The sequence below is a fragment of the Purpureocillium lilacinum genome, assembly GCF_023168085.1.
Source record: "Purpureocillium lilacinum CBS 284.36 DNA, scaffold_3, whole genome shotgun sequence".
NCBI classification, from domain to species: Eukaryota; Fungi; Ascomycota; class Sordariomycetes; order Hypocreales; family Ophiocordycipitaceae; genus Purpureocillium; species Purpureocillium lilacinum.
Window position 1 is genome coordinate 3474163 of NW_027072113.1, and position 25860 is coordinate 3500022.

Here is a 25860-nt window from a genome sequence, read left to right on the forward strand (position 1 = left end):
AATAGACTCAACCAAAGAAAAGCTTTCTCTGCTTCGGATCGGTGGCTGATGATTTGCCTCTCTTCTTCTCAGCAAGCTTGGGCCGCTTTGCCTCGGGAGTGCTTGAGCGCGGTCGTTCCGATCCATCCTCTTGGACTGCGTCCCGAATTGTCTGACGGGAGAGACATAAGTCGATGTGTTCGTTGAATTGTCGCTCGTCTGTCGCCTGTGGCCGGGCACAGATCGGGCAATCCCACCAATTGTCTCGTGCTTCTTGCTCTGGCTTCTTCGGGTTGGGGACGATTTCTTTGCCGTGCCTAGCAAATGGTGTCGAAGTGCCGAAGTCCGCCGTGATATCTGACGACGTGGCAGGCAAGGTACCAGCCGCTTCGGCAGCACCAGCATCATCTTCAAGCTGCGACCACATATCCTGCTCCCCAAAAGCCTCCATGTCTTTCCTTTTCAATTCTGCTGGATCACTGAATCCGTCCAGCCCAGCCCTGCGCTGCTTGAAGCCAAAGAAGGCCATTGTATCGGGTTTTTTGGTGCTGACCAAGTGCGTGCAACGCAAGCCCATCAGCCGAAGCTTCATGCCAAGCATTTCCTGCTCTAGCTTCGCGAGCATGGGCAGCGAGAAATTGTAGAGGTCATCGGCAAGGTAAATCGCCCTCGGCGTGACGACCTGTCGAGTGAAAACCTCAAATGTATGCAGTTTCACCTTGAGACAAAGGGTGCGCCCTTTGCATTCGGCTCGCTTCATGTCCTCTTCAAGCTCTTCCGCTATGTGTCGCAGCTTTTCTCGAAGCTTGTGCGGGTCAGACATCTCACCAAAGGTGCCTTCCGTGCCGATGCTCTTCCGCTCGTAGTCTTCCGCAGGTTGGATCCTGGTGCGTCCGAGGCCAAGGTAGCAACTAAGGAGAAACTCAAAGGTCTTCTCCCCGAATAGCGGGTTCAGGTACTGTCTCTGCCCATAGAGGTCGCCGCACGTCTTGATGCCTACTTCTAGCAGCTCGCGCTCCAAGACTCTCCCTATGCCGTTGACCTTTCTCGTCGGCAAGTCGCGCATAAAGGCCATGATGGCGTTCCTGTCGTTGGGCAGGACGTACTGGCCGTTCGGCTTATTCATGTTGGAGCAGATTTTGGCGAGCTTCGTGTTGGCGGCAATTCCTGCGGAGACGGTGATCCTGGTCTTTTGGTGTACCTCCCGTCGCATCTGCTCCACTGCTTCCGCGGCACCGATGGCATGCTCAGTGCAATACTCCGTAATGTTGAGATAGGCCTCGTCGACGCTCGCACTCTCAAAGCGCGGATCGTACTCCGCCAAGATCTCCCTAATCTCGTGGGCTTTGGCCGTGTACTTTTGAAAGTTTGGCTTTATCAAGATGAGCTCGGGACAGAGCTTCTTGGCTACGAAGCCAGCCATGCCGGAGCGGCAGCCAAACTGCCGAGCGACATAATTGCAGGTCGTGAGGACTCCGCCGCCGACCGCAAACGGTAAATCCTTCAACTCTGGACGTTCAAGCTGCTCCACGGCAGCGTAGAATGCGTCACAGTCAATGTGAACGACGTGCTGAGTGAGATCCCGGGCAACCTCGAGTTCCGCGATCAGTCGGTCAGCATGACGCAGGTCGTGGGTAAGATCCCGTTTCTCCAATTCGCGTTTGCGCACGAGGATTTGCTCGATCTTCTTGGTGAGAACCTTGTCTCGCTCTTCTTCTCGACGAAAGAACTTGGACCCTTTGGACGCGTTGTAAATAACCTCGGAGACCTGGATGCGCCGGAACGTTGGTACCAAGGTTCTCCAGCCAGGGGCGCGGGAGACACATGACACGAACCTTGCTTTGGTCAACCTTGTCCTGGCCCGCCTTTGTCAGGGACGGACCCAAGAGATGATACTTGAGAGTCTTGAGGCTGCTCTCTCCTTCTTGTGCTGGAGGCGAGCGGTCCCCGTCATCCGGCGGGGCCATGTGCGCGGATGACGTGGTGAGCGCGGTTCGACAGGGCAAACTCGGAAGCGGCGGGAGAGCATCGTAGCCGTGCCGTGCGCGCCTGCAGTTCGCCGTAGCTGTAGCGTTGCTGGCGCCTCGAAATGCGAGCCGCACAGGATAGCCCTGCGATGCAGGCCTCAACGTCGCGGAAAGAGGAACGGTTGGTCGCTCTTTCGTCTCTGACTTGGCGTTTTCGCGTCGACCAGGCAGACGCGAAATCACGTGCGCTTGATGGAGGGAATGGTTTCAAGTGTCAACTCACCCACCCCCACCTCCATCCCGCCCCTGCCCGACATGTGCTTCGTTCTGCTCTGCCTCGCACTCACTCTCACGCTCCAAGCAGCAGCCAATCTCCAATCACCTTTCGCTGCGGGGCTCCGGACGGCGGCCGCACCCCACTCATGGGGTCGGCAACACTATCACCGCCCAAGTTGAGAGGTCCGTTAAGCGCCCGGAAGACCAACCCCAGCCAAGGGTCGTGCATGCGCGGGGTCCTGATATCCAGCCTCTGAAGGCCCAAAGACCTGTGCGCCGCCCTGTGTGACAATGACTACTTCGTGCTGTGCATACAAAAGTCGTGCCGCGGCGTCTTGCGGTGGCTCTTGTCAGGTCTTTCGCCCGCCCTAACAAGTCCCTCGCCGCCTGCCTCGGGATCACGTCGCATAGTAAGCGGCAAACAGTGGCCTCGCTAAATCGCGCGATTCTGAGACGTACGGACCGGGTGGCGACATGGCGGCCAGGCCTGGCGAGGAGAATGTGGCGACGCTGTACGTCCAACACGCCCCCGTGACGACCGTGCCGTTGACTGACGAGCGCACAGCTTCGGAGACGTTCACTATTTCTATGCCTCTCCCGACGTGAAGCCTCACCACCATCGCTTCGACAAGGGCTCCTATGTGTACTTGTTTGAGAACGCGACCGAGAGGAGATGCCGCATTGAGGTCGCGAATAACCCCAGCACGGACGATCAAGACGCCTTTGACGGATGCAAGTGTTTCCAACCGGCACTCGGGCCAAATGAAAACTGCCAAGCACAAAGCTAACGATGGGCAGACCTGGATCAAACTCGAGTTCGCTACTCGTACAAACACCACTGCATGGTCTCGCTGGTGGTGGCAGATTCGGTTGATCAGAATGAATGGCATCTCCCGACCTACGACCCGCGCAATGAGAATAAGTATCACTACAAGCTTCATTCTCTCGACATATACTTCTGGACCCAGGCCGACGCGTTGCAGTTTGTCAATGGGGTGCGACGCGTTCTCCCCCCGTCTCAAGTGGATGTTCTGGACGAACCCGGCCCACCGCCACAGCCGGCCGCCGCGAGCTCCGTGGTCCAGAGACTCGAGAGAGTCGCCATCACGGATCCTCAGTATGGCGGGACAGACGCGGCTGCCACAGCTCCGGCGCATGTCATGGTTCAAGACTCGAGCCCTGGCGGCGGTTCGGCAAAAGCTGCAGCCGAGATCCCGGTGGCATCACTGCCGCCGCCACCACCACCTCCTGCTGCGAACTTTGCGCCCATGGCATACAATCCGGCCGCCCCGGCCGCGCCCGAGACGATACGGCATCGAGAGAAGACGCCGCCGCCGGATGAGGACCCTCTCAACCCGTTGGCGGTGGCTGTGGCGTACGATTATCAGAAGCAGCCATTCACGCCGGGCATCCCACCGCCGGCCCAGCACGTACAGGTTACCAGCCCGGGACTCCCGCCTCCGCATTTCGCCGGACCGCCATCGCACCCTGGAATGCAACGTGCGGCAACGATGCCCGTCCATCAAGGCATGGCGAGTCCGTACGGTTCCAGCTTTCCAGCATTGCCTGGCTTCGCCCCTCCACCGCCGCCCCCGCAGCCAGCATCACAGCCAACACCCCCCGCGTCGAATCCCAGCGGGCCGCTGCAGTCGCCAGAAGGTTTCACCAACTATACCTATAGCCAGCAGCACACTCCAGTGCGGCAGCTGAGCCAGGACTACTCGATCCATCAGCAGGTTTACCGCCCCAGCACGGAGACCGGAACGACGCAAGCTCAGTATCAGCCCAAGCAGGAGGGGAGGAGCAGGCTGGAGGAGAACGCGGGCAAGCTTGAAAGGGGCGTTACTGGGATGCTCAAGAAGTTCGAGAAGAAGTTTGGCTAGCTTCAAGATCGCGATGCATATACCCGCGGGCCATGGAATTTGGAATAGACTGCTGCCTGTGATCAAAAGAGCGAAACATGTCAAGATTTGTGGTGCAGGTCCTGCTCTGGGGAAAGACGAGACCGTGCAGGCCCTGAAGAGCTGGGGCCCAGCGGTTGGCTTGACGTAACGATTGTACTCGTACTGGGCTGTGAGCAGCTGACGTTGGCGGGAGTCTTGGGAGATGCCAATTCGTCGCCCTGTCGCAGGGATCCACCCACTCAACTCAGACCGATCGGCGTTGGCCCCTCTCATGAACTACAGTACGTGTGTGTCTGGTTCGGGGCCTCGTGTTTTCACTGATGGAGAGAATCGCGAGGCGGCAGGGCTTGCGGCTTGAGCGTGCCGTCACGGCCGCCAGCGTCAGTGCACAGTCGGTGGACAGTGCAGTGCGCAAATGCGGTGTACCTACTTCGCAGTATTCAACAACCTCAACCGCTCATCGGCAGAGCCGAGAGATGCCGGTTCCAGATCCCCGGTTTCCGATTCCAAATGGGCATGTATGCTGAGCAGCCGATAGGCTGTGCCAGGCACCACCGCGTCCTGGATGTGAGCTGCAGGCACCGACCTGGGGATTTGCCGCATTGGCAGATTCTAATGCATTTTTTCACCTTGGGTACTCTGGGTACCAATGGCTTCATCCTTTGCCGGTTCCAGGGCTGTGATGTCGAGGCTTGGTGTGGTGCCCTCTTGGTCTCTGACAGGCTGGCTGGTCAGCCCTTGCAGGCGGTGGGCAAGCTTCCGTCGACAGCGGTTTGCCAGGCTCGATCCACGGCCTGGTCAAGTGGTGGCTGGGTCAGCGGGTCCCGTCCTGCAACGGACTGGACCGTCTGTCCAAGCCACGGTGGCTGGGAGGGGGCAATGGGAACCACAGCCTGGTCCCCTCCAAGGCAAGGTACTATATAGGTAACTCAGGTCACCAGCTCGACCACTTTACTTTGGGGGGTCCCAGGATTGAGGGGAGCTGCAGCAGCTGCCCATCCTCGGTCGGCAAGAAGCAACACATTTCGTACAATATCGGGCTGTGCCGTGCTTGATGTCCAAGCCAAAGGTCAGGTATACCTGTAGCGGCCTGTACAACTTGTGCGCGGCGCGATTGTCCATAAATGGCTCCAGCTGCAGCAACAGCGCTACCTACAGTACCTAGACTTCAGGGGTGCCGCTGGCCGTTGGGCTGAACGGTAGCGCCGGTCCCACCGCCTTGGAACCTGGCGCGGGCGGGCTCGTGAAAGGTCGGCTGGCATGGATCCATTGGATCTGACAGACCCCCGCCAGCTGATGCTGCACGGCTGGCGAGGAACGGGGCCCCGACTGCCAACCTGGACCGCCCAGGTGCCTTGCCTCGATCCGTATCGCAGGCCGAACTCGTAATACTGCTCACACCTCCAGGGCCTGCTCTGCCTCACCCTGGCCTGCCCGTGGCGCGCAACCAACAAAAACGGCTCTCCCATCCCCCAGCTGCCCTTGACTCCAGCTTCCTCGTCACAATCCCGCCGTCGCCTGTTGGCCGCCTGCGAAACCTCTCGCCCGCTCCCTGTCAGCCCCGTAGGGCCTCTCAGGCTCCGTCTCCGACTGACCCGACACAACACCAATGCGCTGATTCAACCTCCGATCGTCGTCTGCCGGTTGGCGACCACACAGCCATCCATCTCGCTCGCGTGTCCGGCTCGGGGCCGCTTCATCTCAGCTCTGAGCTTGCGCCCAAATCCTCCGAGCAGCAGTGGTCCTCTTCGCCGGGGCAGCTACTTGACCCTCCCCCGGTTCGCTCCACCGCCTTATCCATGTTCTCGGGCCGTGTCTTTGCTGGACATTGGCTGCGAAAATGCTTGGTCCATACCCGCGCATCGCGCCCGCCATCTACGGCGACATCGAATATACACGGCGGCATTCTGTTAGGCTGGTGCGGAGGGATAGCGAGAATAGGAACCTTGTGTTGATTGTATGGGCCACCCCGCCATCGCCCATTGTTTCACCCGATGACTGACCCGTGTCCTGGCTCGCAGATTATCCTGGCCGTTATAGCTGGTCTGACACTGGCGATATGTCTACTCGTCTTGCTTGCCAAGAGGAGGCGCCGCCGTCAACGCCGCGGTAACAAAACGACGGACCAAAGCCCGGGCTTCTTCGACAGCATCTCCCGCTACTGGCGTTCCGATTCTGGCAGATACGAACAGACCTGGGGAGACGACACCAACACAGATGGCCAGGCCCAGTCACATCGACTTGATGTGGCTCCGTCACCGTCAAGCCGCGCTGCCCGTACTCACCAAAGCCGAGGCGCGGCAGGCGGTGGCACTGACGCCTCCACCGCCCAGTCTGCCACTGCTGGGGGAGCCGTCGACCGCAACACATCTGTACGCTCCGTCATGACGCTGCCTGCGTACCGCCAGACAGCTTCCACCAACGAACAAGTCCTCGGCCGTGAAGGGGACAGGGATGGCGTTGACGTCATCATCGACCTCCCAACCGCAGAAGAGGAGGAAGCTCTACGTGAGGAAGAAATGGCGACTATTTATCAGATACGGCAGACGAGGCGGCAGCAGATTGTCGAAAGGGAAGATTTAAGGCAACAGCGCCGCGAAGCAAGACGTCGAAACGACAGCGGGGCGCTGGCCGACCTGAGGGTGCGGTCGAGGGCAGCAAGCAACAACAGCCAGATAGACGAGCTGCGAAGAGAGGTGGGCAGAATCCAGGACACCAGGCAGCGGTCAGTGTCTAGCGTATCTTACGCAGATCTCGGGGTGGCTCGGCACGACGGAACGAGATTGCGCGCGAGCAGCAACGACAGCGAGCGCATGGGTCTTCTCTCGGACGCGGCCAGCATAGCCGTGTCCCAGCGATCGGGGGCTCCGTCTCCGTCGCTACATCGCCGCGAACAAAGCATAGGCTCGTTTGTGAGCGTGGAGAGTGACGTCCCTCCGTCGATCCGAGCCCAGTCAAGAGGGGGCTCCAGACCCGACACCCCACGGTTGTCGGGAGTCAGCGGGACCCTGGCTGGTTCCAGCCCGGAGCTGGTCGAGGCGGACCTAGGAGACGAGGAGATGCCGCCCCCGGAGTACGAAGATGTGGCCTTGGACGACACGGACAATCTGGGCCGATCCACGACGCCTCTTCACGGCCCGCCACCCGACTATCCTGGGCCGTATCGCTCCCCATCCGTCCGGAGCGAACATATGCCGGCTAATGCAGAGGCGGTGGCCCAGGAAGGCGAGGGCGAGGCACCTGCAGCTGGGCGAGGGGTGGGTGGCGTCCCACAGCTGCCGAGTCTCAGGATATCGAGGCTCCCCGAGATTGTCATTGAGCCATCAAGCGCGCACCCGCACGCAGGTGCGTCGCGATAATCCGGGTGATGGTGGTTGCGCCTCTTGCGATGCCTCGCATGCCGTCATCTCCTTCTCTGTGGCCGCGCCTGTCCCATACGCTTCGACAAGGGGACAGGGTCGCCTGGCGCGCTAGCCGCCAACGACATGATGCATGACGACGAGTAACCGATTTCTCTGTACACGGGGCGCATCTCTTTGTACGATTTAGACACTGATACTTAGCGCGCGCTACGGCGCAATGGACTTGTGATTTCGACGGACGAGCTCGCGTGAGTGACTGAGCCGTGTGTTAGTATGGTTCGCCACCAGCATGCGTATCACATGTCGTTCCCTTGTTAGCCATGGCTAGCAATATCAGGAACGGCCCTCGTGGACCGTGCGGATTCCGGTCTGGGTTCTTGTCGACGCAGAGACATGGCGGCAGTGAATCAAAACCCCGTCGCTCATGGCTCCTCCAAAAGGGACGGCGCAGGTGAAGTACGGTGAGGACGACAAACATGTTCTTGGGAGGGCCATGCTGGCCCCTTTTAGGAAGGTCGAAAGAGGGACACCAGAAGCAATGCTTCACACTAGCTACTGTAGCTGCATCGCCATGTCTGGCTCGATACAGCGCTCGGTCACCCGGCACATCGGGGGCCGGAGAAAGAGGGTTGGTATCGCTGCTCCGTGCAGGTGTGGGCGGTTGCATTGCATTCGTCGGCGGCGGTGTGGCCCAGGCAACAAACGGACGAGGCAGGTACCCGTCACCAGCAGGGCGGGACGCGGCAGTTCCTTTTTGGGGTGGAGGGAGAAGGCAGATGGAACGCGAGCGACACGATGGCACGGGGTGCGATGCAACAGATGCAACCAGCGGTCACGATTTTCAAGTGAGGTGAGGTGAAGCTGTCACTGTCCGAAGCACTCCTCTGCCCCCGGCTCAGAGCACACCGTGGCTGCAAGGTACCGTCCGAGGTTGGCCTTTTCGCAATGGAAGAGGAGGCAGCCGGCATTCGTGGGAGAAAATTACCCCGGCAACATGTCGCGCGCGGCATGCATCTTTGGCAGCGATTCGATTGACAATTCGTGGTGACGAGGGGCTTATCAAGCTTTAGCTAATCACGGGCGAAGCGGGGCTGTCGCCAGTACGTACCCGTGCTGTCATCCTCAGCTAAGACGAGCCTAAGCGGCAGAGCCCCTCCGCCGGAGCCGGCCACAGGGCTAGTAGGTAGGTCCCTTACCCACGCTACCTACTGGACCTTACCTCACCATCACTGGCAAGGTAGCTCCCGCTAAGACTGGCTTTGCAAAGCGTTGCCAAAGCGTTGCAAAGCTTGGGCAGAGCGGTTGCAAATCCCGATCGACCTTCCATGCTCCCCAGGTCGCCTCGCCCCCGCGGCAGAGACATACACCCGAGGGCTCCTGGCGCCGGATCGCAACGCCGGAGCGGTCCTCGCCGTCGCCTGCATCGCTCAGCATGACATGATGGTATGATGTTATCCTGCAACTACCTAAGCGACGCATGGAGGAGTCCGGACGCCATCTCCTCCCACCGTTGACCGGGGGCCCGACCGGCCGTGGCGGAGGGCGGGCGCGCGCATGTGGGGAGTTTTTCCTTCCATAACCTTGCCTTGCCAATGCCGAGACCACAAGGTTCAAGCCAGCGGATTGGGGCCATCCCAACACCATCCATCCGTCTGTCTTTCCATCCCTCCCTCCCCCCCTCCGACTTTCCGTGCCGGCCTGCCATGGCGTCATCCGAATCACACGCTGGCGCTCGTGGGCGAGACATTTGTCCCTGGCCCAGACGCCTCCCGCACTCCCCGCAGCCCCCAGCTCCGACCATGGCGGCGTATAAGTAGCCGGTGCTCCCAGCCCACCCGGCCGCGCTCTTGGACCATTGTCCGACTCCATAGATCAGTCAATTCAGACGTCTTGCCCCCTGGCCGGTTGTCCTGAAGCTCAATTCGGAAGTTCGAAGCAACACCCAATTCACAATGGCTCCCAAGATCGCCATCGTCTATGTAAGTCAGCCCCACGCCTCGACGGCGCCTGCCACTAACAGCCTCGCTCCCGCAGTACTCCATGTACGGCCACATTCGGCAGCTCGCCGAGGCCGAGAAGAAGGGCATCGAGAAGGCCGGCGGCACGGCCGACCTCTACCAGATCCCCGAGACGCTCTCGGACGACGTCCTCACCAAGATGCATGCCCCGGCCAAGCCTACCGACGTCCCCGTCCTGAGCGACCCCGCTACCCTGACTCAGTATGACGGCTTCTTGCTCGGAATTCCCACTCGTTACGGCAACTTCCCTGCCCAGTGGAAGGTATGTGCCACGCGAATGCTCCTGACTGCCGTCTCAATGTGCCATACGTGAGTGCTAACAGCAGCTTGCCAGGCTTTCTGGGATAAGACTGGTGGCATCTGGGCCTCTGGCGGCTTCTACGGCAAGTTCGCCGGTGTATTCATTTCGACTGCAGGCCACGGCGGCGGTCAGGAGTCTACCGCCATCGCCTCCATGTCCACCCTGACCCACCACGGCATCATCTACGTCCCCTTGGGTTACGCCAAGTCGTTCGGCCAGCTCACCAACCTCAACGAGGTGCACGGCGGCAGCCCCTGGGGCGCTGGCACCTTCGCTGCCGGCGATGGCTCGCGCCAGCCCACCCCTCTAGAGCTGGAGATCGCCAACATCCAGGGCGAGAACTTCTACCAGACTGTCGCCAGGGCCACCGGCTGACTACATGGCGGTGAATCAAGGGCTGGCAACGGTGGCGCGGCGACAAGCAAGCCAGCTGCCGCCACCGGCAACAACGGTGTCAAGAAGCAGCAGCAGCAGCAGCAGCAAGCACCGTCACAGCAACAGGAAAAGCCTATAAAAGAAGGGCCATGCGGGTTGCCCGGGAAGTGCATTGTTCTGTAAATCCCGTCTTGTCCATGCTGAATAGATGAGGGTGAATTGGATTTCTAGCGTTGAATTCTTTCGTACATATGCCCTATGTGCTCGTCCTTCCAATCATTCAGTCCATCACGCCTGACGGCCCCATCCGCCAAGGCTACTTCACTTCCTTTTTTCTCACTGCGAGACTTGGCTCTTCTGTAGAGTGCAAATTTCCGCCATGCAATCTACCGATAGTACGTCGCGACTCATCGTCAATGAATTACGTCCAGTCATGATATCGTCCACGACCCGAAAGAGTTGCTTGACTGTCGTATGCTTTGCTCTGCGAGTCGTCATTGGGTCACCTCCGTAACCCTCCCAGTAGCTTGTCTGGAGGTCTTCTATGACATAGATGCCGCCAGGCTTCACCGTCGGCCAAAGATGTGTGAGTGACGTGAGCTGTTGCTCCATAGTGTGACCCCCGTCGTCGACAATGACATCGAATTGGCCTCCCTGGGCGGTCTCCAAGGCGAACCGCTCCAGAAAGGCCACATCCGCCTGGTCCCCCGTGTAAACGTGAGCATTGGCCGTCTCACGTTCGTATTTGGCCGCGCATGCTGCATCCGATTCAATATAGTACAACTCGACGTTGGGCAGGTACTCGAGCCAAGTGTAGTACGATGCTCCCGGACCATAAGCCTTGCGAAACTCAGCAACGTCAGCTCACGCGGTGCAGATGAGGAGGCAGGTACCCATGAGCACGCACCATGTTGCAGCCGAGCCCAATCTCCAGCATCTTCAGCGGCGAATTCCTCATGGGTGCGAGGTACTTGTTGTACATGTATTGGTAGCTGTGGCCCGTGACCTTGTCGGTCCCATACTTCAACGCGACTTGCTCGAAAGACGGAGGCTCCTGGGCCTTGCCCGTCCAAGGTTGATTCCTGAGACCGCTGTGGGCAATCAGCAAAGTATCGCCTCTCTCCCCGAGTGTGACTGACGAAGGCGAGGAGAGCTTGCTGCGGAACATTTGCGCCGTGTTGCTGTCGAGTGTTTGGTGGACGAGTGCTATCACGAAGGCCATCGCAGCGAGCGCGGCCAATGGAAATAGAATCCTCCTTTGGTGCATGTTTTCGGCCCTCTGCCTGTCGAGATGCAGCAAGGTGTGGGATGCGGCTCGGTTTCATGAGTGGCTGGCGGATGCTTCGAAACCACATCTGATAGCAAGGCAGGTGGAAGGTGCAAGTGAGGCAGGACAAAGGGCCGTGATGTGGCAGGTACCTACCTTATGAACAGGTAGGGGCCGGCCGGTCCCCGACGGCTGGTCGTTCTTGCCTGCGAGAGAAAGCAGTGCCACAATGAGTGCTGCCTTACGCACCCGGTAGGTACTAACGTTAGATAAGGTCCTGTCAGGCACCTTGGGTAGGTGCCTTGGGAGTACCTGCCAAGGTAATGCCGCCATGGCGAGAGGCCCGGTGGCTGCCTGAGATGCTCCCGTCGCTTCGGATGCGCTTGACGCCTTTGCCGTGAGCCCGCCAAACCCTCGTGGCCACGGCCACGGCAGTCCCGTGCAGCGCCTCACAGCCTATGCGCCTGGCCGTCGCCTTTGCCGAACAAGTTTGTTTGCGATCCAAACAGGGGATTGGGCTGGAAAGAATTGTGCGTGTGAGGATCCGACTGCAGCTCTCCGTCATAGACGCGTAACTTCTTCGCCTCGTCGGAGGATCCGGCGACGCTCATCTCGCCCCTGTAGATTTCCACAACGTTGACGAGCGGATAGACTAGCAGGAGCATGGACAAAAGCTGCCCAAAACTCCAGACCTTTTCGCCCTGGTCGCTCAGCGTGACCGACGGCCGACCGAAAGCCTGGGACAGGAGGCCGATTCGGATGGCCGCCCCGACAGCGATGGCCGCCATGAGCAGCAGTCCGACAAGCTGCACCCCCTTGAAAAACCGCGGCGCACGGCTGTGCAGATACCACGTTGCCAGACCGAAGATGATGCAGTTTCCAGCAATGACAACAATGGTGCCCACATAAGAGAGGCTGGCGTTGGGCGCGGCTCCGTCGCCAGCGACCTGCCACACACACGCGATGGGCAGGGTGGAGCGCTCCATCCCCTTGGACACGGCTTGCAGCACGAAGGCGCCCGAGACGCTCGAGAGGGCCAGGTTGACGAACATGAGAAACTGCCGCAGCCATCGAATCACCCAGTCGCGACGGTAGTCGCGGACGAGCGCAAGCAGCGTGGCGTTGTGGGTTGCCATGGAAAGCAACGACAGCATCCATATCAAGAAGAAGTGGTAGGGCACCAACGAATTCATCTTGGCCAGCCCGACGCCTGTGGCGCGCGTCAGCCTCGTAACACAACGCAGTAATCAAGCGCCCCCTCGCAGCTGGCCGAGCCCCATGGGTGACTTACTCTGGATGCCGATGCCCTGCAGGATTTGGGAGTCGCTGTAGCCGCTGAGAAGTTTTCGCCGAATCGTCGACGGCTTGCCACGCATCTCGCCGACAATGACCGTGGCCGACAGGATGATGGCTAGGCCCGCGGTGGCCATGAAGGACAGGAGGATCTAAAGCGACGTTCAGCAACGCTACACTCCCGTGGTTTCGGCCGTTGCGCTGGTGACATACCCCTGTGCCTGCGATGCCCGCGTCGCTCGGGGTTGATTTGGGTGCATCCGTGCACCGAAGCGGATCTTCAAAAGTCATTGCGAAATTTTGGCGGCCCAGGTTGAAAAGAAATGAGAACTACGAGGGCGTATTCGCGACAATGGCGGCGACGATTTCAGGGACAGAATCTCACAACCGACCCGGCACGCGTCCACTTCACCAGGAGGCCCCGCCAGAGTGTTATTGCGATGACGCTATTCCTCCAGGGGTGCCATTCCTGCCCGTGAGACGAAACGTCAAATTTGTCTGGGTCAGTGAGGTGGCAACCAAGACTACTGGCTGCCAGCGACGGTCGCCCTCAACACCAAACAGGATGGGCGGCTAGCAGCCCGAGCAATCAACGTGCGGCCGTTGTCGTTGTCGTCGTCGTCGGTCTGGTCGTCGTGGGGCGCAAGGGACGCCCACCACATACACCCCAACCAGCCACAGCCATGCCTGGGACGCTGAGAGAAGTCGGCGGTCGGCGGTGCAGTGTCATTGGAGGCAAAAGGGGGAAAACCTGGTTCCTGACGCCAGTTGGCTGGCGCGAAAACGTCTTGCAAAGGGACGACAGGCAGCTTGGCTCTCTCTGCGAAATGCGCCGAGATAGCTCGTTGTGCAAAATTGCGAAGCCTATACCGGCCCACGGAGCGCCTACGTCCGAAGCACACAGGATTACAGATGATGTTCTGGTGCGAGAAGCGAACCCCAGGAGCCGCTCTGTTGGCCCCCCTTGCAAATGCTTGGGGCCACTTGTTCACGGCTCGTACAGGGCTGTGAGGCCCGGTCCACCGGGTCAGGTCACCACGCGGAGCGGGCCATGCAGGACACTCGAGACTCATCAGGGCTCATGGGCTCCAGCTCCAGACTCATCGACCATCGTTGGGCGCCGATCAACTCGCGCTCCCGAAGGCCGAGAACTCGGGCCCTAGCGCTGGCGGGCCGAGCGCTGACTTCGTACGGACGGGCCTCTGCGACAAGCGACTAATCGCTGCTCTACGTATGTACAAAGCCAGCGGGCGATCGGGAGAGGGCCTTGCAATTCCGAGATCCAGCACCTGCGAACACCCGTACCACGCAATAGAGGACGGACCTCGTTGTGCCATGCCGAGCATGAAGCGCCCGCAACGCGGGTGGCCTGTGCCTGGACAAACGTTGGCAATGGGACATGAGACTCCACGCCGCCGCCAAAGCGGTGACAATCCTGCAGGACAAGGCGGGCGATCAGGGCCAGCCCGGCCCATTTCGAATTCGAGTACCCGGTAACTACTGTACGCCACTCTACCCATGAACCGTTTCGCCCCCATGGCTACTACAATGTCGTAACCACCGAACGACTCCATACAGAGCGCGAGGGACACGCAGCGGCAAAGCAAAACATTCCAGCGCTTGTTGAAGCCTCACGTGTCCGCAGGGGACCGTCATACGCATGGGGTCCTTGATGCAGGCGAAATTGCCGTCTAGCAAAAAAGCAAAGAGCCTCCTCTCTAGCACTCGGCCGCCAAAGCGAAAACGTAAACGCCGGCAACAAGGCGTGGCTGCATCAGCTCCGCCAGATTATGCACGCCGCCACGCTGGCATTGCAGCTGATGAATCTGCTGCGGGCTTTCGACCGGCTCTCCTGCCTGACCCGTTGATGTCGCGAGGCGGTCCCATCCGAACTGGGAAAACCGGTGAGGCGGATGCCCGCCGGGCCCTTTGGGCGGCAACTAATAAGGCGGTCGGACTGCTTGCAGCACGGCGGCGGCAGCAGCATCAGCAGCAGCGGCAGCAGCAGCGACAACGACGGTGGCCAGCGGGCCCGACCGACCTGAAAGGCACGGGCCATCAGCAGGCCAGGGTCAGGGGCTCAGGGACAGCGGTGGCGCTGATCGAAGCAATCCCGACATGGGATCGGGGAGATGCCCATGCGCAACGGTTGATTGATTGACGACCAGCTGCCGGGGAATAGACACGGGGCATCCGTTGGGTCGCATGCCGCTGCATGTACGCATGTACGTACAGTACAGATGGCGCCTGTCGACGAAATGAACGAGGCGCTGGCAGAAGCTGGGCCCCTGGACAATATACGGACTGCACATGGCGGTTTCATCCAACACCGTCCGGGCGGCTGCGGGACGTGCGGCCGGGACGGATATGCTGGCATCCACTGCACCAGCATGGGCCCCATGCAGGACGCGTGCGACATACCGGCCTATTGGTTCAGGCGACGTGATTGCTCGCTGCAGCATCTCATTCACGGTCGCCTCGTCGGCCGGGGAAGGCTTCCGGACTGCGGAGCTGCAGCTCCTCTGCGGGGACGGCATCTCGAAGAGGGGCGGCAGATGGGCCGCCAGCCTTGCCCGCCTCAGCGCTGGCGCCCCCCTTATGGCGGTTGACGCTTGCTGGAGCGGTCGTCCCGTGCAGATTGCAGACACATGACCTGTCAGCGTCTGGCCGCAGCTGATCCCTGACAGCACTCTCCGCTTTGGCTTACATCTTCGTACGGAATTCTTCGATGCCGGGGCAGGCTGCGCCCGCCTCTCGCCTCCCGCCCCCAGTCATGCTTCCGCTGGAGGCTGGCTAGTCGACTGAGTACGAGTACCTGGTGGACGGCCTCGACGTGTGCCATGTCATGGCCCAAAGACGCTTCCGCGGTAACCATGTTCGGTGTGCGAAGTATGCAGGTGCTATTAAAACGTACGTGTTAGGGAGCATGAAGCACCATCTGTGCCCGACGGCAGAATGGCCCAACACCCGACACCCCTACCCCTATCTCGCCCACCCCAGGATCCCAGAGCCACTGCCGGAGACAAATGCCGCCCCCGATTGCACGTTGCTCCGTTCTGGAAGCGCGGTACGTACAGTTACGGTACCGTGCGGTACTTGCTGTACATGCGTTGCCAAAATGCGGGCAGCTGCAAGATTCCATGGCCGCAGAAGCAGCAGGAGCAGGCGGACGGGAGTGGCTCGTTTCTCCATCATTCATTCGTGTGGCCCACCGCGAGGCTGTCTCAGCCGCCGATGAAACACAGCCAACGATACCCACGACGACCAGCCCGGCGGCTTGCTCCCCAACGTGCCCCTTTGTCCTACTTTTTCACGGACTTCATAATATACTGGACGCCGCCTACGAAGTACAGACTGGCGCTCTCGGCTTCGTCAGGCTGGTGAGTTGTGTGACAAGCAGCTGTCAAGTGCCCAAGCTCTGGGAGACTCATATATATTACTCTCCGTTTGAAGACCAAAAAGCTCAGTCTTGCCCTGCTCAGGCCACTTTCACACCCTCAATACGGCCAGGCTCAGAAGCAGTCGGGGTGTCGAACGGGCTTTGCAAAGGCCTTGGTTCTCGTCGACAGCCACTCTACCGGCCCCTTACGACCATGATTGTTCTCCCAAGACTTCCTGCGGCGCCACCCAGGAAACGAGGCCCCGACTTCTACAACAGACATGACTCGCCGGCAGCTTATAATGGCAGCCTCGTCAAGCAGACGCTCCTTCAACATCAGCCGCAGACACAGCAACATCTGCCCATATGTCGCCCTCTGCCAACGGTGCCCTCACGGATCGAGCGATTACCCAGCGAGCTCCAGCGAATGGTCTTTTCGCATCTCGACTACCAGGCCCTCATTCATCTTTCCACCCTGAATCGCTACTTTCACCGCACCATACAACCTCGAAAGATGGCCGATCCTGTCGATATGGCCCAGTTCGTGATGCGAGCCGCCAAGGACTTTCCTCAACATCGCCCGAGCGAGAAGGGCCACGACTATAGGCCGGGAAACTTTGAGTGCTACATCTGCTTTCGAGTGCGCTCGCCAGACCATTTTGACATGTTGCAGCCTCAAGCCGCCTTCGTCGATACAACAGGCCGCATAGTCCGCGGACGGGACCCCGATCCGCGTATCGACAGGCAGGTGATGCTTCGTCGATTCTGCATAGACTGCGGCGTCTGCGAGGGCATACATGCCCCGTTCGACTGTTTGACCACGAGGACGGGCAGAGATTTGTGGGTGTGCAACTGCCGGCAAGTCTGGTCCAAGCCAGGTTGCTTGCGCTGCCCTGACTGCCGAGGAGACTGTCCATTGCGGCCAAGACGGAAGTTGTTGATGTGACGATCCGGAGACCCCCCGTCTCCTCATTAAACATCTTTGGCGGCGCCTTCCGCGTCAAAATGCCATTGTTCCAGGCTACTGATGTCTAGGGCCCTGGGCCCGCAGAGTGTGGTTCGACCGCACGACGATGGACTCTGTCCATCTTCTTCGTTCTGGAACAAAGACAAAAGGTTCATTCTAGAGTCATTTAATACAAAAGCGGTAGGAGGCGGCCTTTCAACATTCGACGAAAGTGCGGCGCCTGAAAATCTGGGAGAACACAGTGACACGGAACGGGTAGGCTGGGCGTTCGGAGTTGGGCTTACATGGCCGGTCGGGAATCCAGGCAAGGCCATAGACCTTTCGTATCACTTTAATACATGCTTCAACTGCCATGTCCTCAAGACTTGCTACTGTGCCTCAAGACTTTCGCGAAGCCTCGAGCATATGCACTTCGCAGCGTGTCTGCACCGCCGCCCACGCGCTCGCTTTCATCCGAATCATGGTGGAACCAGATACTAAGGCGCGGCCACGCACATTGCATTCAATCTTCCTCCACCAGTGAGCCGTGTGCCGAGCAGGTCGCACTATCTTTCGCGGTAGATACGGCTCACTCTCAGCACAGGGTAGAGATCCACGCTCGCCCCTCAGGCTGTGTTGCCTGTTTGCCTCGGCGGTGCCTCCTTCGCCACTAAACGGGCCAAGAGTTCAGCGTCGAAGAAAGTCGCATCCAAAACGCTCTCGCACTTTCAACGCAAACATCACTTTGGCTTGACTGACTCGGCTAGCGCCAGTCTGAGTTTCGCGCATTGGCCCCCAAGCTTCGTCGGCTTTCACTTTCACGGGTGCCGGTGCAAAGAAGAGGCTGTGCACCTGCAGTCCAGCAATCAACATTGGCCAGTCTTCCTTTGCGCCTCGCCAAACTCGCCTCGGCCGTCCAAAATGCTGCCCCCCGAGGAGCGTGACGTCGCTCTCCTCGCTGCGGTCTGTGTGGCCGATGCACTCGACTCGTCCGACGACAAGGGGGGGGCCTCGACGCTCGTTGGTACGACTGCAAACATGGTATGACAGACAGACTGCGCCAACCAACGCACTTTCTGGCTGAGAGATCAATACGTACTCACTCTTCTCGTCTCCGTCGGCAGTGCTGCGCAAGTCGCCGCGCAGATCACTACCAGTCAGGCACTGCAACCATGGCAGCAGTCCGTTACGACACTCCGGAGAGCCGTGTGCCTAGCGACAACAAGCAACTTGTCCTGGAAGATTACGTGTCGGAATTGGTCGCGAGGGCTGTTCAAGCGGCATCCAAGGACCGCGGCATCGACCGGTATGCTACCCATCTCCTGTCCAGTATCTTCGCCCATGCGCGGTGGTGCTGACTGTTATAATCTGGCACGCCAGTCTCGGTGCAGATGACAATCATTCCGAGGTTGCCTCTTCGGCGGCGGTTACGCCGAATACCCACGGCATCTGTCTCCCGCCTATCATCATCAAGACGAAGCCTGAGCCGCATTTCAGAAATGACTTCTTCGAGATTGGCCCTTCCAAGATTGCGGGCTGGGGCGCCTTTGCTTCCCGAGAACTAAGGCATGGCCAGGTCATCCTCAGGGAGGCTGCTCTGTTCACTGCCGATTCCACCCGCTTGTTTAAGCAGTATGATCAGCTGCGGCCCGAGGAAAAACAAGTGGCGCTCAGCCTCCATGCCAACAGCCTCGCTAAACCAGGAACTCCTCGGATCCAAGCCATCTGGGCTACCAACTGGCACGTCCTTCTTTTTCTTGGACCGTGTGTCACAGGAGCTGTCGTACTGACCGGGCTGACAGCTTCACCGTTGGCGGTCGGCATGCTGGCCTGTTCCCCGTGGCTGCCCGGTTTAATCACGCCTGCTTCCCGGGACAAAACATCGATTTCAAATTCGATGATGAGTCTCGGTGCTTGATTTTGACGGTGCGTGCAAGTAAGATCGCGCTTGGTGATGAGCTGAGCATCAACTACGGAAGGGACCGAACGTTGGGTGAGCTGTACATGACCTACGGCTTCAGATGCAAGTGTGGAGGGTGTCCCGGGCTAAGCGATCAGGATGTTTTGAGACTTACATCTCAGTGGTAGACGGCGGCCTGGCCGACGACTCAACATCTGTCAGCCGGGGGGGCGGGATGTCAGGCGCTTGGGCAGTTTTCCAGAACACCGATGCAGTGAGGACCGACCACAACCTGGCGATATTTTCTAACTCTATTGAGTCTTGAAGCTACAGCACACCATCAGTCTAGTCTGCAGGATGATAACGAGACTTCGTCTGGAGAGAATCCCCCGCAATCGTCTCAGCAGGGCGAGCATCACATGAGCCCGGACCCAGGGCTATCAATTCCGACGCTCATCAGAGCTGGCCTGACCAATATCCTCGACAGAGTCAATGTGCTTGGCTGAGTGGCTCAGAAAAGTCCCAGCAGGGCAGTAAAATCGTCCTCCCAGCCCGTGCCTTGATTCCGCTGCGTCGGTTGAGGCTCGAACGTCCAATACCCTTGCCCGTTTCTCGTGAGCGCGACTTGGATGTTGCCCAGATCGTCGAGGCCTTTGGGTAAGTTCATTTTCTCGGGGCCTAGGGCGAGTATTCGAGAATCTACGTGGCTGAAAAGCATGGGTAGCGAATCTCGCTTCCACGCTATAACACCGTCCCGGGCGCTTGCGATGATGGTGCTGAGAAGGTAATACAGGCTAATGAGGAAGAAGACGCCGGGATATATCACCCAGTACCACTGCACGTGGACATAATCGGCGAGCTTGGAGGCACTTCCTTCGTAATCCATACCGTTCGGGTCTCTGACGATCCCGTGCTCGCGCACTTCGTTGGTCATTATCAGGGTGATCTTGTCGATCCAAGAGCTCAAGTCACTTGACGCTTGCCACATCGCTTCGATCCAATCCGATGAGTAACTGGCGAGCCCGGGACTGCGTTCGAAGTAGCCGCCTACCAATGAGTCCATAAAGCTCCGCAGAGCCCGGAGAGCCCTGGCCGATATACTGTACCTTGACCGCTCCGGCAGGTTCATCAGTGTCGGCATGTTGACGAAGACGTGCTCGTCTGAATGAGCACTCGTGGCCGCCTCAAACTGCGTTTCGTTCCAGACAGACACGAGAGCTTGGCTTGGGCGCCCGTCGAAAACAGTGACGTTGAAGGTCTGAAGGCAGAACCACAGAGTGCAATGGGCTCCCGTGGCACGAGCAACGTCGGCCCTCTTGTTGGCGATCATGATCTCAAAGTCGCAGATGAGCGCCTGTCTGCTTCCAGTCCTGTTTTGCAGATCGTACTGAAGAGGGTTCAGAACGAAAAAATCCGCGTCGGCACCGCCGGCGACCGAGATGTTCGTTCTGGGGGATATGCCGTATGTGCAGGATTCTGTTCCATGTCTGCAATGCTCCCTGACCTCGGCTGGGATACACTGGCCGCAAACCGCCAAAGTCGGAAAAACTGGCCAGGTGCAATTCGCGGTGTGACACTGGGGCTCGAGAGGCCGGGCCTGGGCCGCCAAGATGCCACTATAGACCGCCGACTTGGTGGACAAGGCCAGTGTGTAGTCTCATGGCAGGTTCAATGTCAGCACCTTGCCCCATGATTGCGGGAGGAATGACTTGCGACGGCGCATACCGTCTTGCATGCTTCCAGGGGTTGCACTGTCCTAGTAGTCGCTTCGGAAAGGGACGGGCGCTGGCCTGTTCATCTCATTCGTGTATACGATGGGTTCTTGGACGTAGACGAATAGCTGCTGGGAGAAGGTTTCGAAGCCATGAGTGACGATGATGATGAGGGCTCCGATACACGACAGGTGCCTGCCGTTGAGTCAGCCAAGTGAAGTCAAGGTGATCGGACGGTATCGGCTTACAGGCCGCGGAGCCGCCAGAGCAAACTCAGGCTTCCCAGTAAGCCACGAGAGGCTTCATCAAAAAGCTTGAAGTCCTCTAGCTTGGCGCGACGGCGTGATCGCGCCTGGTGGGACTTTGAGAACCAGATCCAAGCACCTTGGCAAAGGCAGGACTCGACAATGCTGCCCAGAGCTATCCTAACGAGTGTCGTGATGGCTATGACAACCATGTCGAGCTGCAGACCGGGGCCGATGTTGGGAGCCGGCTTCCCGTCGAAATGCCACAGAACCATTGAGAGGGTGACGATCCCGGCAATACAGGCAACGGCGCAGCGGTACTCGTCGGTCCACCACCTAAAGTCAGCAGCAAGAAGGCGTTTCCGTGGTAGCTTGGCGGGATTGCATGCGGCTTTTGGCTCTCCGCCGGCCTCTTCGACGGGCACTTGCATCTCGCTGCCGTCCATGGACAGTGGCTCCAGCCTGCAAGCCCCGACAGAAACACGAAGGGGGATCTAACTACCAGTCGGAGATGCCAGTCGTCGCGGGCTAGGGGAATATGCAGGTGTAGACATGACCGCTCGTTGGTCGCGGCGGAGCGATATATCGGCAGGGTCGGTTGGCCAAGAGACGGGACTGGCCGGGTTTGGGATCACCGGTACGTTGGTGGACGTGTAGGATATGTCGGCCAGAGGATGGAGGAACGGGCGGACGGCCAGCGCCGGGACGAGGCAGAGGGAGGGGGTTCCGTGGAGCTGACCGCGGAGGCGACTTGTATTGTTGCAACTACCTACCTAGTAGGTACCTGGTAGTATGGAATCGACGGGGAAGCTGCCTACCGAGCGGGAGTCAGGCACGAGCTCTTGCCTCGAGGATGGTCACTCCTGCCGCCCAATAATCCTCTCGGGATTCGGGGGGTCGATACTGTCAGAGAGCCATTTCACTTGATTCACTACCCTAGAGCCCTCCGCCTCCAAGCAGTGGTCCCCCGAGTGCCTCCGACCAGAAGGCATCATCAGTCATTTTGGGTAGACATTACTCCCTTATATCGGCCTTGTGGTTGTGGATGGGGAGGCGTGGCCGACGGAGGCCCTGCCCCGACGGCTTCGCACCGCGCGCCGCATTCGGGCTCCGAGGAGCGCGGGTGCCCCTCGTATCTACCCACCCCTCGCTACAGCCCGCGACTCGAGCCATCAGCAGCAGGCACGGACACAAGGTAGCCTCATCTCATTACATCTCATCTCCACGGCCACCCATGGCACACTCACCAACCGCATCCCCATCGAGAGTACAGAGAGCAACGACGTGCCGAACCTAACCTTCGCCTCACCGTCATCCGCACTCCCACGTCCCGACCTCTGTCTGTACGCACCACCTCAGAAATCAGGATTGACCAGCAACATGAAATCACGGTCTTGGCTTGGCTTTTCGCTAACCGTCGCTGCCCTCACCGGCGAGCTTGTGTCGGCTCACGGCCAGCAACCGGCGTTGCGGCATGATGACTTTGCCCAGGCCTTCACTGGCCCCCGCAGCGACCAGCAACAGTTCCGTTTCTGGCTGCGCGACGAGGACGACGATGACGGGAATGACAACGCGAGCATACCTTTTCGATTTGCCGGCTTCAACACGTTCGCCAAGGTACCATGGGCAGACTGCTTCTCGCTGGAGGGCGCCCGCGAACGATACGACATTGCCATTCTGGGCGCCCCGCACGACACGGTCCGCAATCCGCATCCCAGATGGCCATCCTGCAAGTTGCTGGCATTCGACTAACAAGAGCCTTACGCGCATTCGTGCCTGTAGACCGTTACCGCAAGGCCAGGTGCCCGTTACGGGCCCACCGGCATCCGCACCGCAAGCCAGCAAAAGGCGTACGGCTTCAGTGTCTTCACCGGTATGCACTCTCCCACCCTCCTCTGTCTTCCCTACCTGACCCGTCTCCTCACTACAGGGCGTAATCCCCTGCACGATTGGGCCAAGGTTGTTGACTGCGGCGATGCGCCGCTGCCGTGGCTGGACAATAGAGCCGCTATCAAGACGCTTGATCGCGCCCACAAGCTCGTATCCTCACGGACGGCCGCGAACACTGACCGCTCCTCCGTGCCGCGAATAGTGACTCTTGGCGGCGACCACACAACGACCCTCTCTGCCCTGCGATCCACCGCCCACAACTGGGGCAAGGTTTCCGTCGTGCACTTTGACAGCCACATAGGTCCGTTGGCACCGCCCCAAACCTCGTTGGAGGCTACTCATGGGCTGTCGCTGACCCGACTACCCAAGATACCTGGGATCCCGCAGTCTTGGGCGGCGGCATTTCCGACTACGCGTGAGGCCCCATCATCCCAAACCACGTGGACACGCAGCTTATCCTCGTTCTCAACAGTGGGCTGAACCATGGCACGTTTCTGCACATAGCTCATGAGGAGGTCAAATTCCCCAGCCCCGGCGGGGACCACCAGCCATCGCACTGGCGCTTTGGCTGACCACTACTCCAGAACTTAATCCTCAACACCTCGGTCCATGCTGGAATTCGTGCCCCAGTCAATAGGCGCACGGCCGATATGGAAAACGACCGGAGATGCGGGTTCCACACGATTACTGCTCGGGACCTCGACAAGCTCGGCATTCAAGCCGTTGTCGACAAGATCCGCCAGCGCGTCGGCGACACCAACGTCTACATTAGCGTGGACATTGACGTTTTGGATCCAGCATTTGCACCAGGTCAGTCGACCCTAGTACCCATCCTGTTGTAGTCGAAGTTCACTTTCTCAGAGCTGTCGTTCCGCAGCAACTGGAACACCAGAGCCCGGCGGCTGGTCCTCACGGGAGCTCCTGTCTATTCTTGAAGGTCTCGAGGGCCTGAATGTAATTGGCGGCGATGTCGTCGAAGTGGCACCGGTCTATGATACCGTCGGGGAGACCACTGCCTTGGTTGCCGCAGACATAGCGCACACCATTGTTGACTTGATGGTGGCCAACCCTGTGTTGACGCCCGAGGGCCGCAAAGGCTGAGACCCTTGTCGCGTCCCTTTAAAATGGCGGCATCCATTTTGGGTCACGAGTGATATCCTATTCCTGGCACCACAGGCCGCTGATGGGGACATGACTGGGCATTGCCCATACGAAGATCAATACTTCGCACATAGGATCGTACGCGTGTAGCGGCGCACAGGGCCATGACGGCGGTTGCCATTGTCATGCTACCGAAAATGTATTACAGCCGCGGAAAACGTCTTCGCCTTGACGAATGACTTCGATAAACCAAGCCAATTACTCCCTCAACACCACGCCATGCATCTATACCAATCAAGTCCGCGAAGCCGACTCTGCCGAAATCAGTCCCAATAACGAATGTCGCCATCCAACCCTGCGGTGGCCACTTTGCTAGTCTCCTGGGGGTGCCACTTGACACATGTCAGGGCCTGGTTGCCTGCCTTCAGTTTGTGGTACATCTTGCAGGTCTTCCAGTCCCAAAAGCAAACGAAGCCCGCCGAGTCTCCCGAAGCCAGAAACTGCCCGTCTGGACTGCAGTCAAGGTCAATTGCAAGGCCAGCGTTGTTGTGGCCGCGGTAGCTTTTCTTTCGATTCTGGCGGAACTTGTCGTTGGCGCCGTATACCAATATCTGGTTGTCTGAGCTTTGGTAGGCGACATACTTGCCGCTCGGGTGAGCCGCTGCGTTGGTCATCGGGTACATGTCGGGCTCGGCAATATACTTGATAGGAACGGGAATGTTGTAGTCCCATGCACGAAGCGATTTATCGTCGGAGGTCGTCATGAACCGTCGGTTCTCGTCGACGAAAGTGATGGTGTTGATGGCAGCGAGGTGGTGGTCGTACTCTTGGACCACTTCATTGGGGGTGCGCGTGTCAAATTGCACGATCTTCTTGTCCGACATGCCTGCCAGGAACTCGTTTGCATGTTCCGGGTCCGGGTTGAACTTGATGACATGGGGCGTCTTGCCTGTCGTGAATTTGCTGATGCATTTGCCAGTCTCCGTATCCCAGAGCTTCATCATTCTGTCGTACGAAGACGAAAGGAACTGAGTTCCCGAGGTGTTGAAGCAAATGTCCGAAAGCGCCTTTGAATGCCCGGAATATGTGCGTAGCAGCTCCCTTTGATGATAGACATCCCATATCTTGACTGTAGCATCGGCGCCCGACGACAAAAGCAGATGCCCAGATGCCGGGAAGAACCGCAAGGCTGTGACGGCTCCGGAGTGGCCCCTCCACGTATGGATCTGCTTCTTGGGTATGTAGTTGGTGACGCTGCCGACATCTTTGCGCAGATCGACATCGAGATCCTGGGGGACATGCATGTATGTTCTGCCCTGGTAGTCGTACTGTTCGGAGCCGTGGAATGTCGTCGTTTCTTCGCCTCGTTCCTCAACCTCTTTTCGGCGGGCGACCGCTGCTGCCGGGGCTTGGACTACCGTTCCGCTCTCCACAACGTCGTCGTCGTCGTCCTCCTCCTCCTCGACGACTTCGTATTCTTCATCGCTCGCCAACTCCTCGTCGCTGCCGACCACCTCGTACTTCTCAGTCGAGTACTTGGCCCACGGGCCGACATAGGCTCCGGGGCCTTCTGCTACTGTAGCATTTCCCTTCCGCTCTCGAGCAGCTCGTATGCGCGAGGCCTCAGCCCTCACCTGGGCGTTGGTCTGGTATTGTCGCTCCGGCCCGCCTCGCCTCTCGACCGCGCGATGCTTGGTTCGAAAAGTGTGTTCGCTCAGAAAAGTCTCTTCCGCGTGGCCCGTCAAGACATTCTTCCGCTTCTGGGTGCTTGTGTCCTCCTTGAACGGGTTGGCTGGACCGAGATTGGGTTTCGTCAGGTTGTCGGCAGAGTATGGCACGACGGCGTGCTCTTGTTCCGTTTGCTGCCGTACAATAAGCGCGTCCTGGGGGGCCATGTTGGGCGGATATTCCCCAAAGTCTGCCATTTCGAATGTTCGTGTCTCGT

General features: G+C 59.1%; 10 protein-coding genes across 10 annotated transcripts; 5 read left to right on the top strand and 5 right to left on the bottom strand.

The window, feature by feature from the left end:
• Positions 1 to 7: 7 nt before the first annotated feature.
• PLICBS_004621 (uncharacterized protein) lies at positions 8 to 1946 on the bottom strand (the record flags this gene model as incomplete). Its single annotated transcript, XM_018326016.1, has 2 exons — positions 8 to 1747; positions 1815 to 1946. 2 exons carry the CDS (start codon positions 1944 to 1946, stop codon positions 8 to 10), a joined length of 1872 nt encoding a protein of 623 aa, XP_018175768.1.
• Positions 1947 to 2696: 750 nt separating this feature from the next.
• PLICBS_004622 (uncharacterized protein) lies at positions 2697 to 4105 on the top strand (the record flags this gene model as incomplete). The annotated part of the gene is made up of 3 exons (XM_018326015.1): positions 2697 to 2734; positions 2788 to 2960; positions 3021 to 4105. The coding sequence occupies 3 exons, from the start codon at positions 2697 to 2699 to the stop codon at positions 4103 to 4105; spliced, it is 1296 nt and encodes a 431-aa protein (XP_018175767.1).
• Positions 4106 to 6120: 2015 nt separating this feature from the next.
• On the top strand, positions 6121 to 7485 carry PLICBS_004623 (uncharacterized protein; the record flags this gene model as incomplete). The annotated part of the gene is made up of 1 exon (XM_018326014.2): positions 6121 to 7485. The coding sequence occupies one exon, from the start codon at positions 6121 to 6123 to the stop codon at positions 7483 to 7485; it is 1365 nt and encodes a 454-aa protein (XP_018175766.2).
• Positions 7486 to 9440: 1955 nt separating this feature from the next.
• Positions 9441 to 10182, top strand: PLICBS_004624 (minor allergen Alt a 7; the record flags this gene model as incomplete). Its single annotated transcript, XM_018326013.1, has 3 exons — positions 9441 to 9467; positions 9523 to 9768; positions 9841 to 10182. 3 exons carry the CDS (start codon positions 9441 to 9443, stop codon positions 10180 to 10182), a joined length of 615 nt encoding a protein of 204 aa, XP_018175765.1.
• Positions 10183 to 10518: 336 nt separating this feature from the next.
• PLICBS_004625 (uncharacterized protein) lies at positions 10519 to 11350 on the bottom strand (the record flags this gene model as incomplete). The annotated part of the gene is made up of 2 exons (XM_065600557.1): positions 10519 to 11031; positions 11090 to 11350. 2 exons carry the CDS (start codon positions 11348 to 11350, stop codon positions 10519 to 10521), a joined length of 774 nt encoding a protein of 257 aa, XP_065456629.1.
• Positions 11351 to 11898: 548 nt separating this feature from the next.
• PLICBS_004626 (uncharacterized protein) lies at positions 11899 to 13033 on the bottom strand (the record flags this gene model as incomplete). The annotated part of the gene is made up of 3 exons (XM_018326011.1): positions 11899 to 12659; positions 12741 to 12894; positions 12956 to 13033. 3 exons carry the CDS (start codon positions 13031 to 13033, stop codon positions 11899 to 11901), a joined length of 993 nt encoding a protein of 330 aa, XP_018175763.1.
• A 5206-nt stretch (positions 13034 to 18239) lies between these two features.
• PLICBS_004627 (uncharacterized protein) lies at positions 18240 to 19155 on the top strand (the record flags this gene model as incomplete). Its single annotated transcript, XM_018326008.1, has 3 exons — positions 18240 to 18373; positions 18448 to 18831; positions 18870 to 19155. 3 exons carry the CDS (start codon positions 18240 to 18242, stop codon positions 19153 to 19155), a joined length of 804 nt encoding a protein of 267 aa, XP_018175760.1.
• Positions 19156 to 19478: 323 nt separating this feature from the next.
• Positions 19479 to 21370, bottom strand: PLICBS_004628 (uncharacterized protein; the record flags this gene model as incomplete). Its single annotated transcript, XM_065600558.1, has 4 exons — positions 19479 to 20415; positions 20693 to 20718; positions 20781 to 20874; positions 20928 to 21370. The coding sequence occupies 4 exons, from the start codon at positions 21368 to 21370 to the stop codon at positions 19479 to 19481; spliced, it is 1500 nt and encodes a 499-aa protein (XP_065456630.1).
• Positions 21371 to 22304: 934 nt separating this feature from the next.
• On the top strand, positions 22305 to 23915 carry PLICBS_004629 (uncharacterized protein; the record flags this gene model as incomplete). The annotated part of the gene is made up of 7 exons (XM_018326006.1): positions 22305 to 22622; positions 22707 to 22797; positions 22855 to 23115; positions 23184 to 23229; positions 23287 to 23329; positions 23399 to 23624; positions 23692 to 23915. 7 exons carry the CDS (start codon positions 22305 to 22307, stop codon positions 23913 to 23915), a joined length of 1209 nt encoding a protein of 402 aa, XP_018175758.1.
• Positions 23916 to 24238: 323 nt separating this feature from the next.
• On the bottom strand, positions 24239 to 25840 carry PLICBS_004630 (uncharacterized protein; the record flags this gene model as incomplete). The annotated part of the gene is made up of 1 exon (XM_018326005.1): positions 24239 to 25840. One exon carries the CDS (start codon positions 25838 to 25840, stop codon positions 24239 to 24241), a length of 1602 nt encoding a protein of 533 aa, XP_018175757.1.
• Positions 25841 to 25860: the final 20 nt, after the last annotated feature.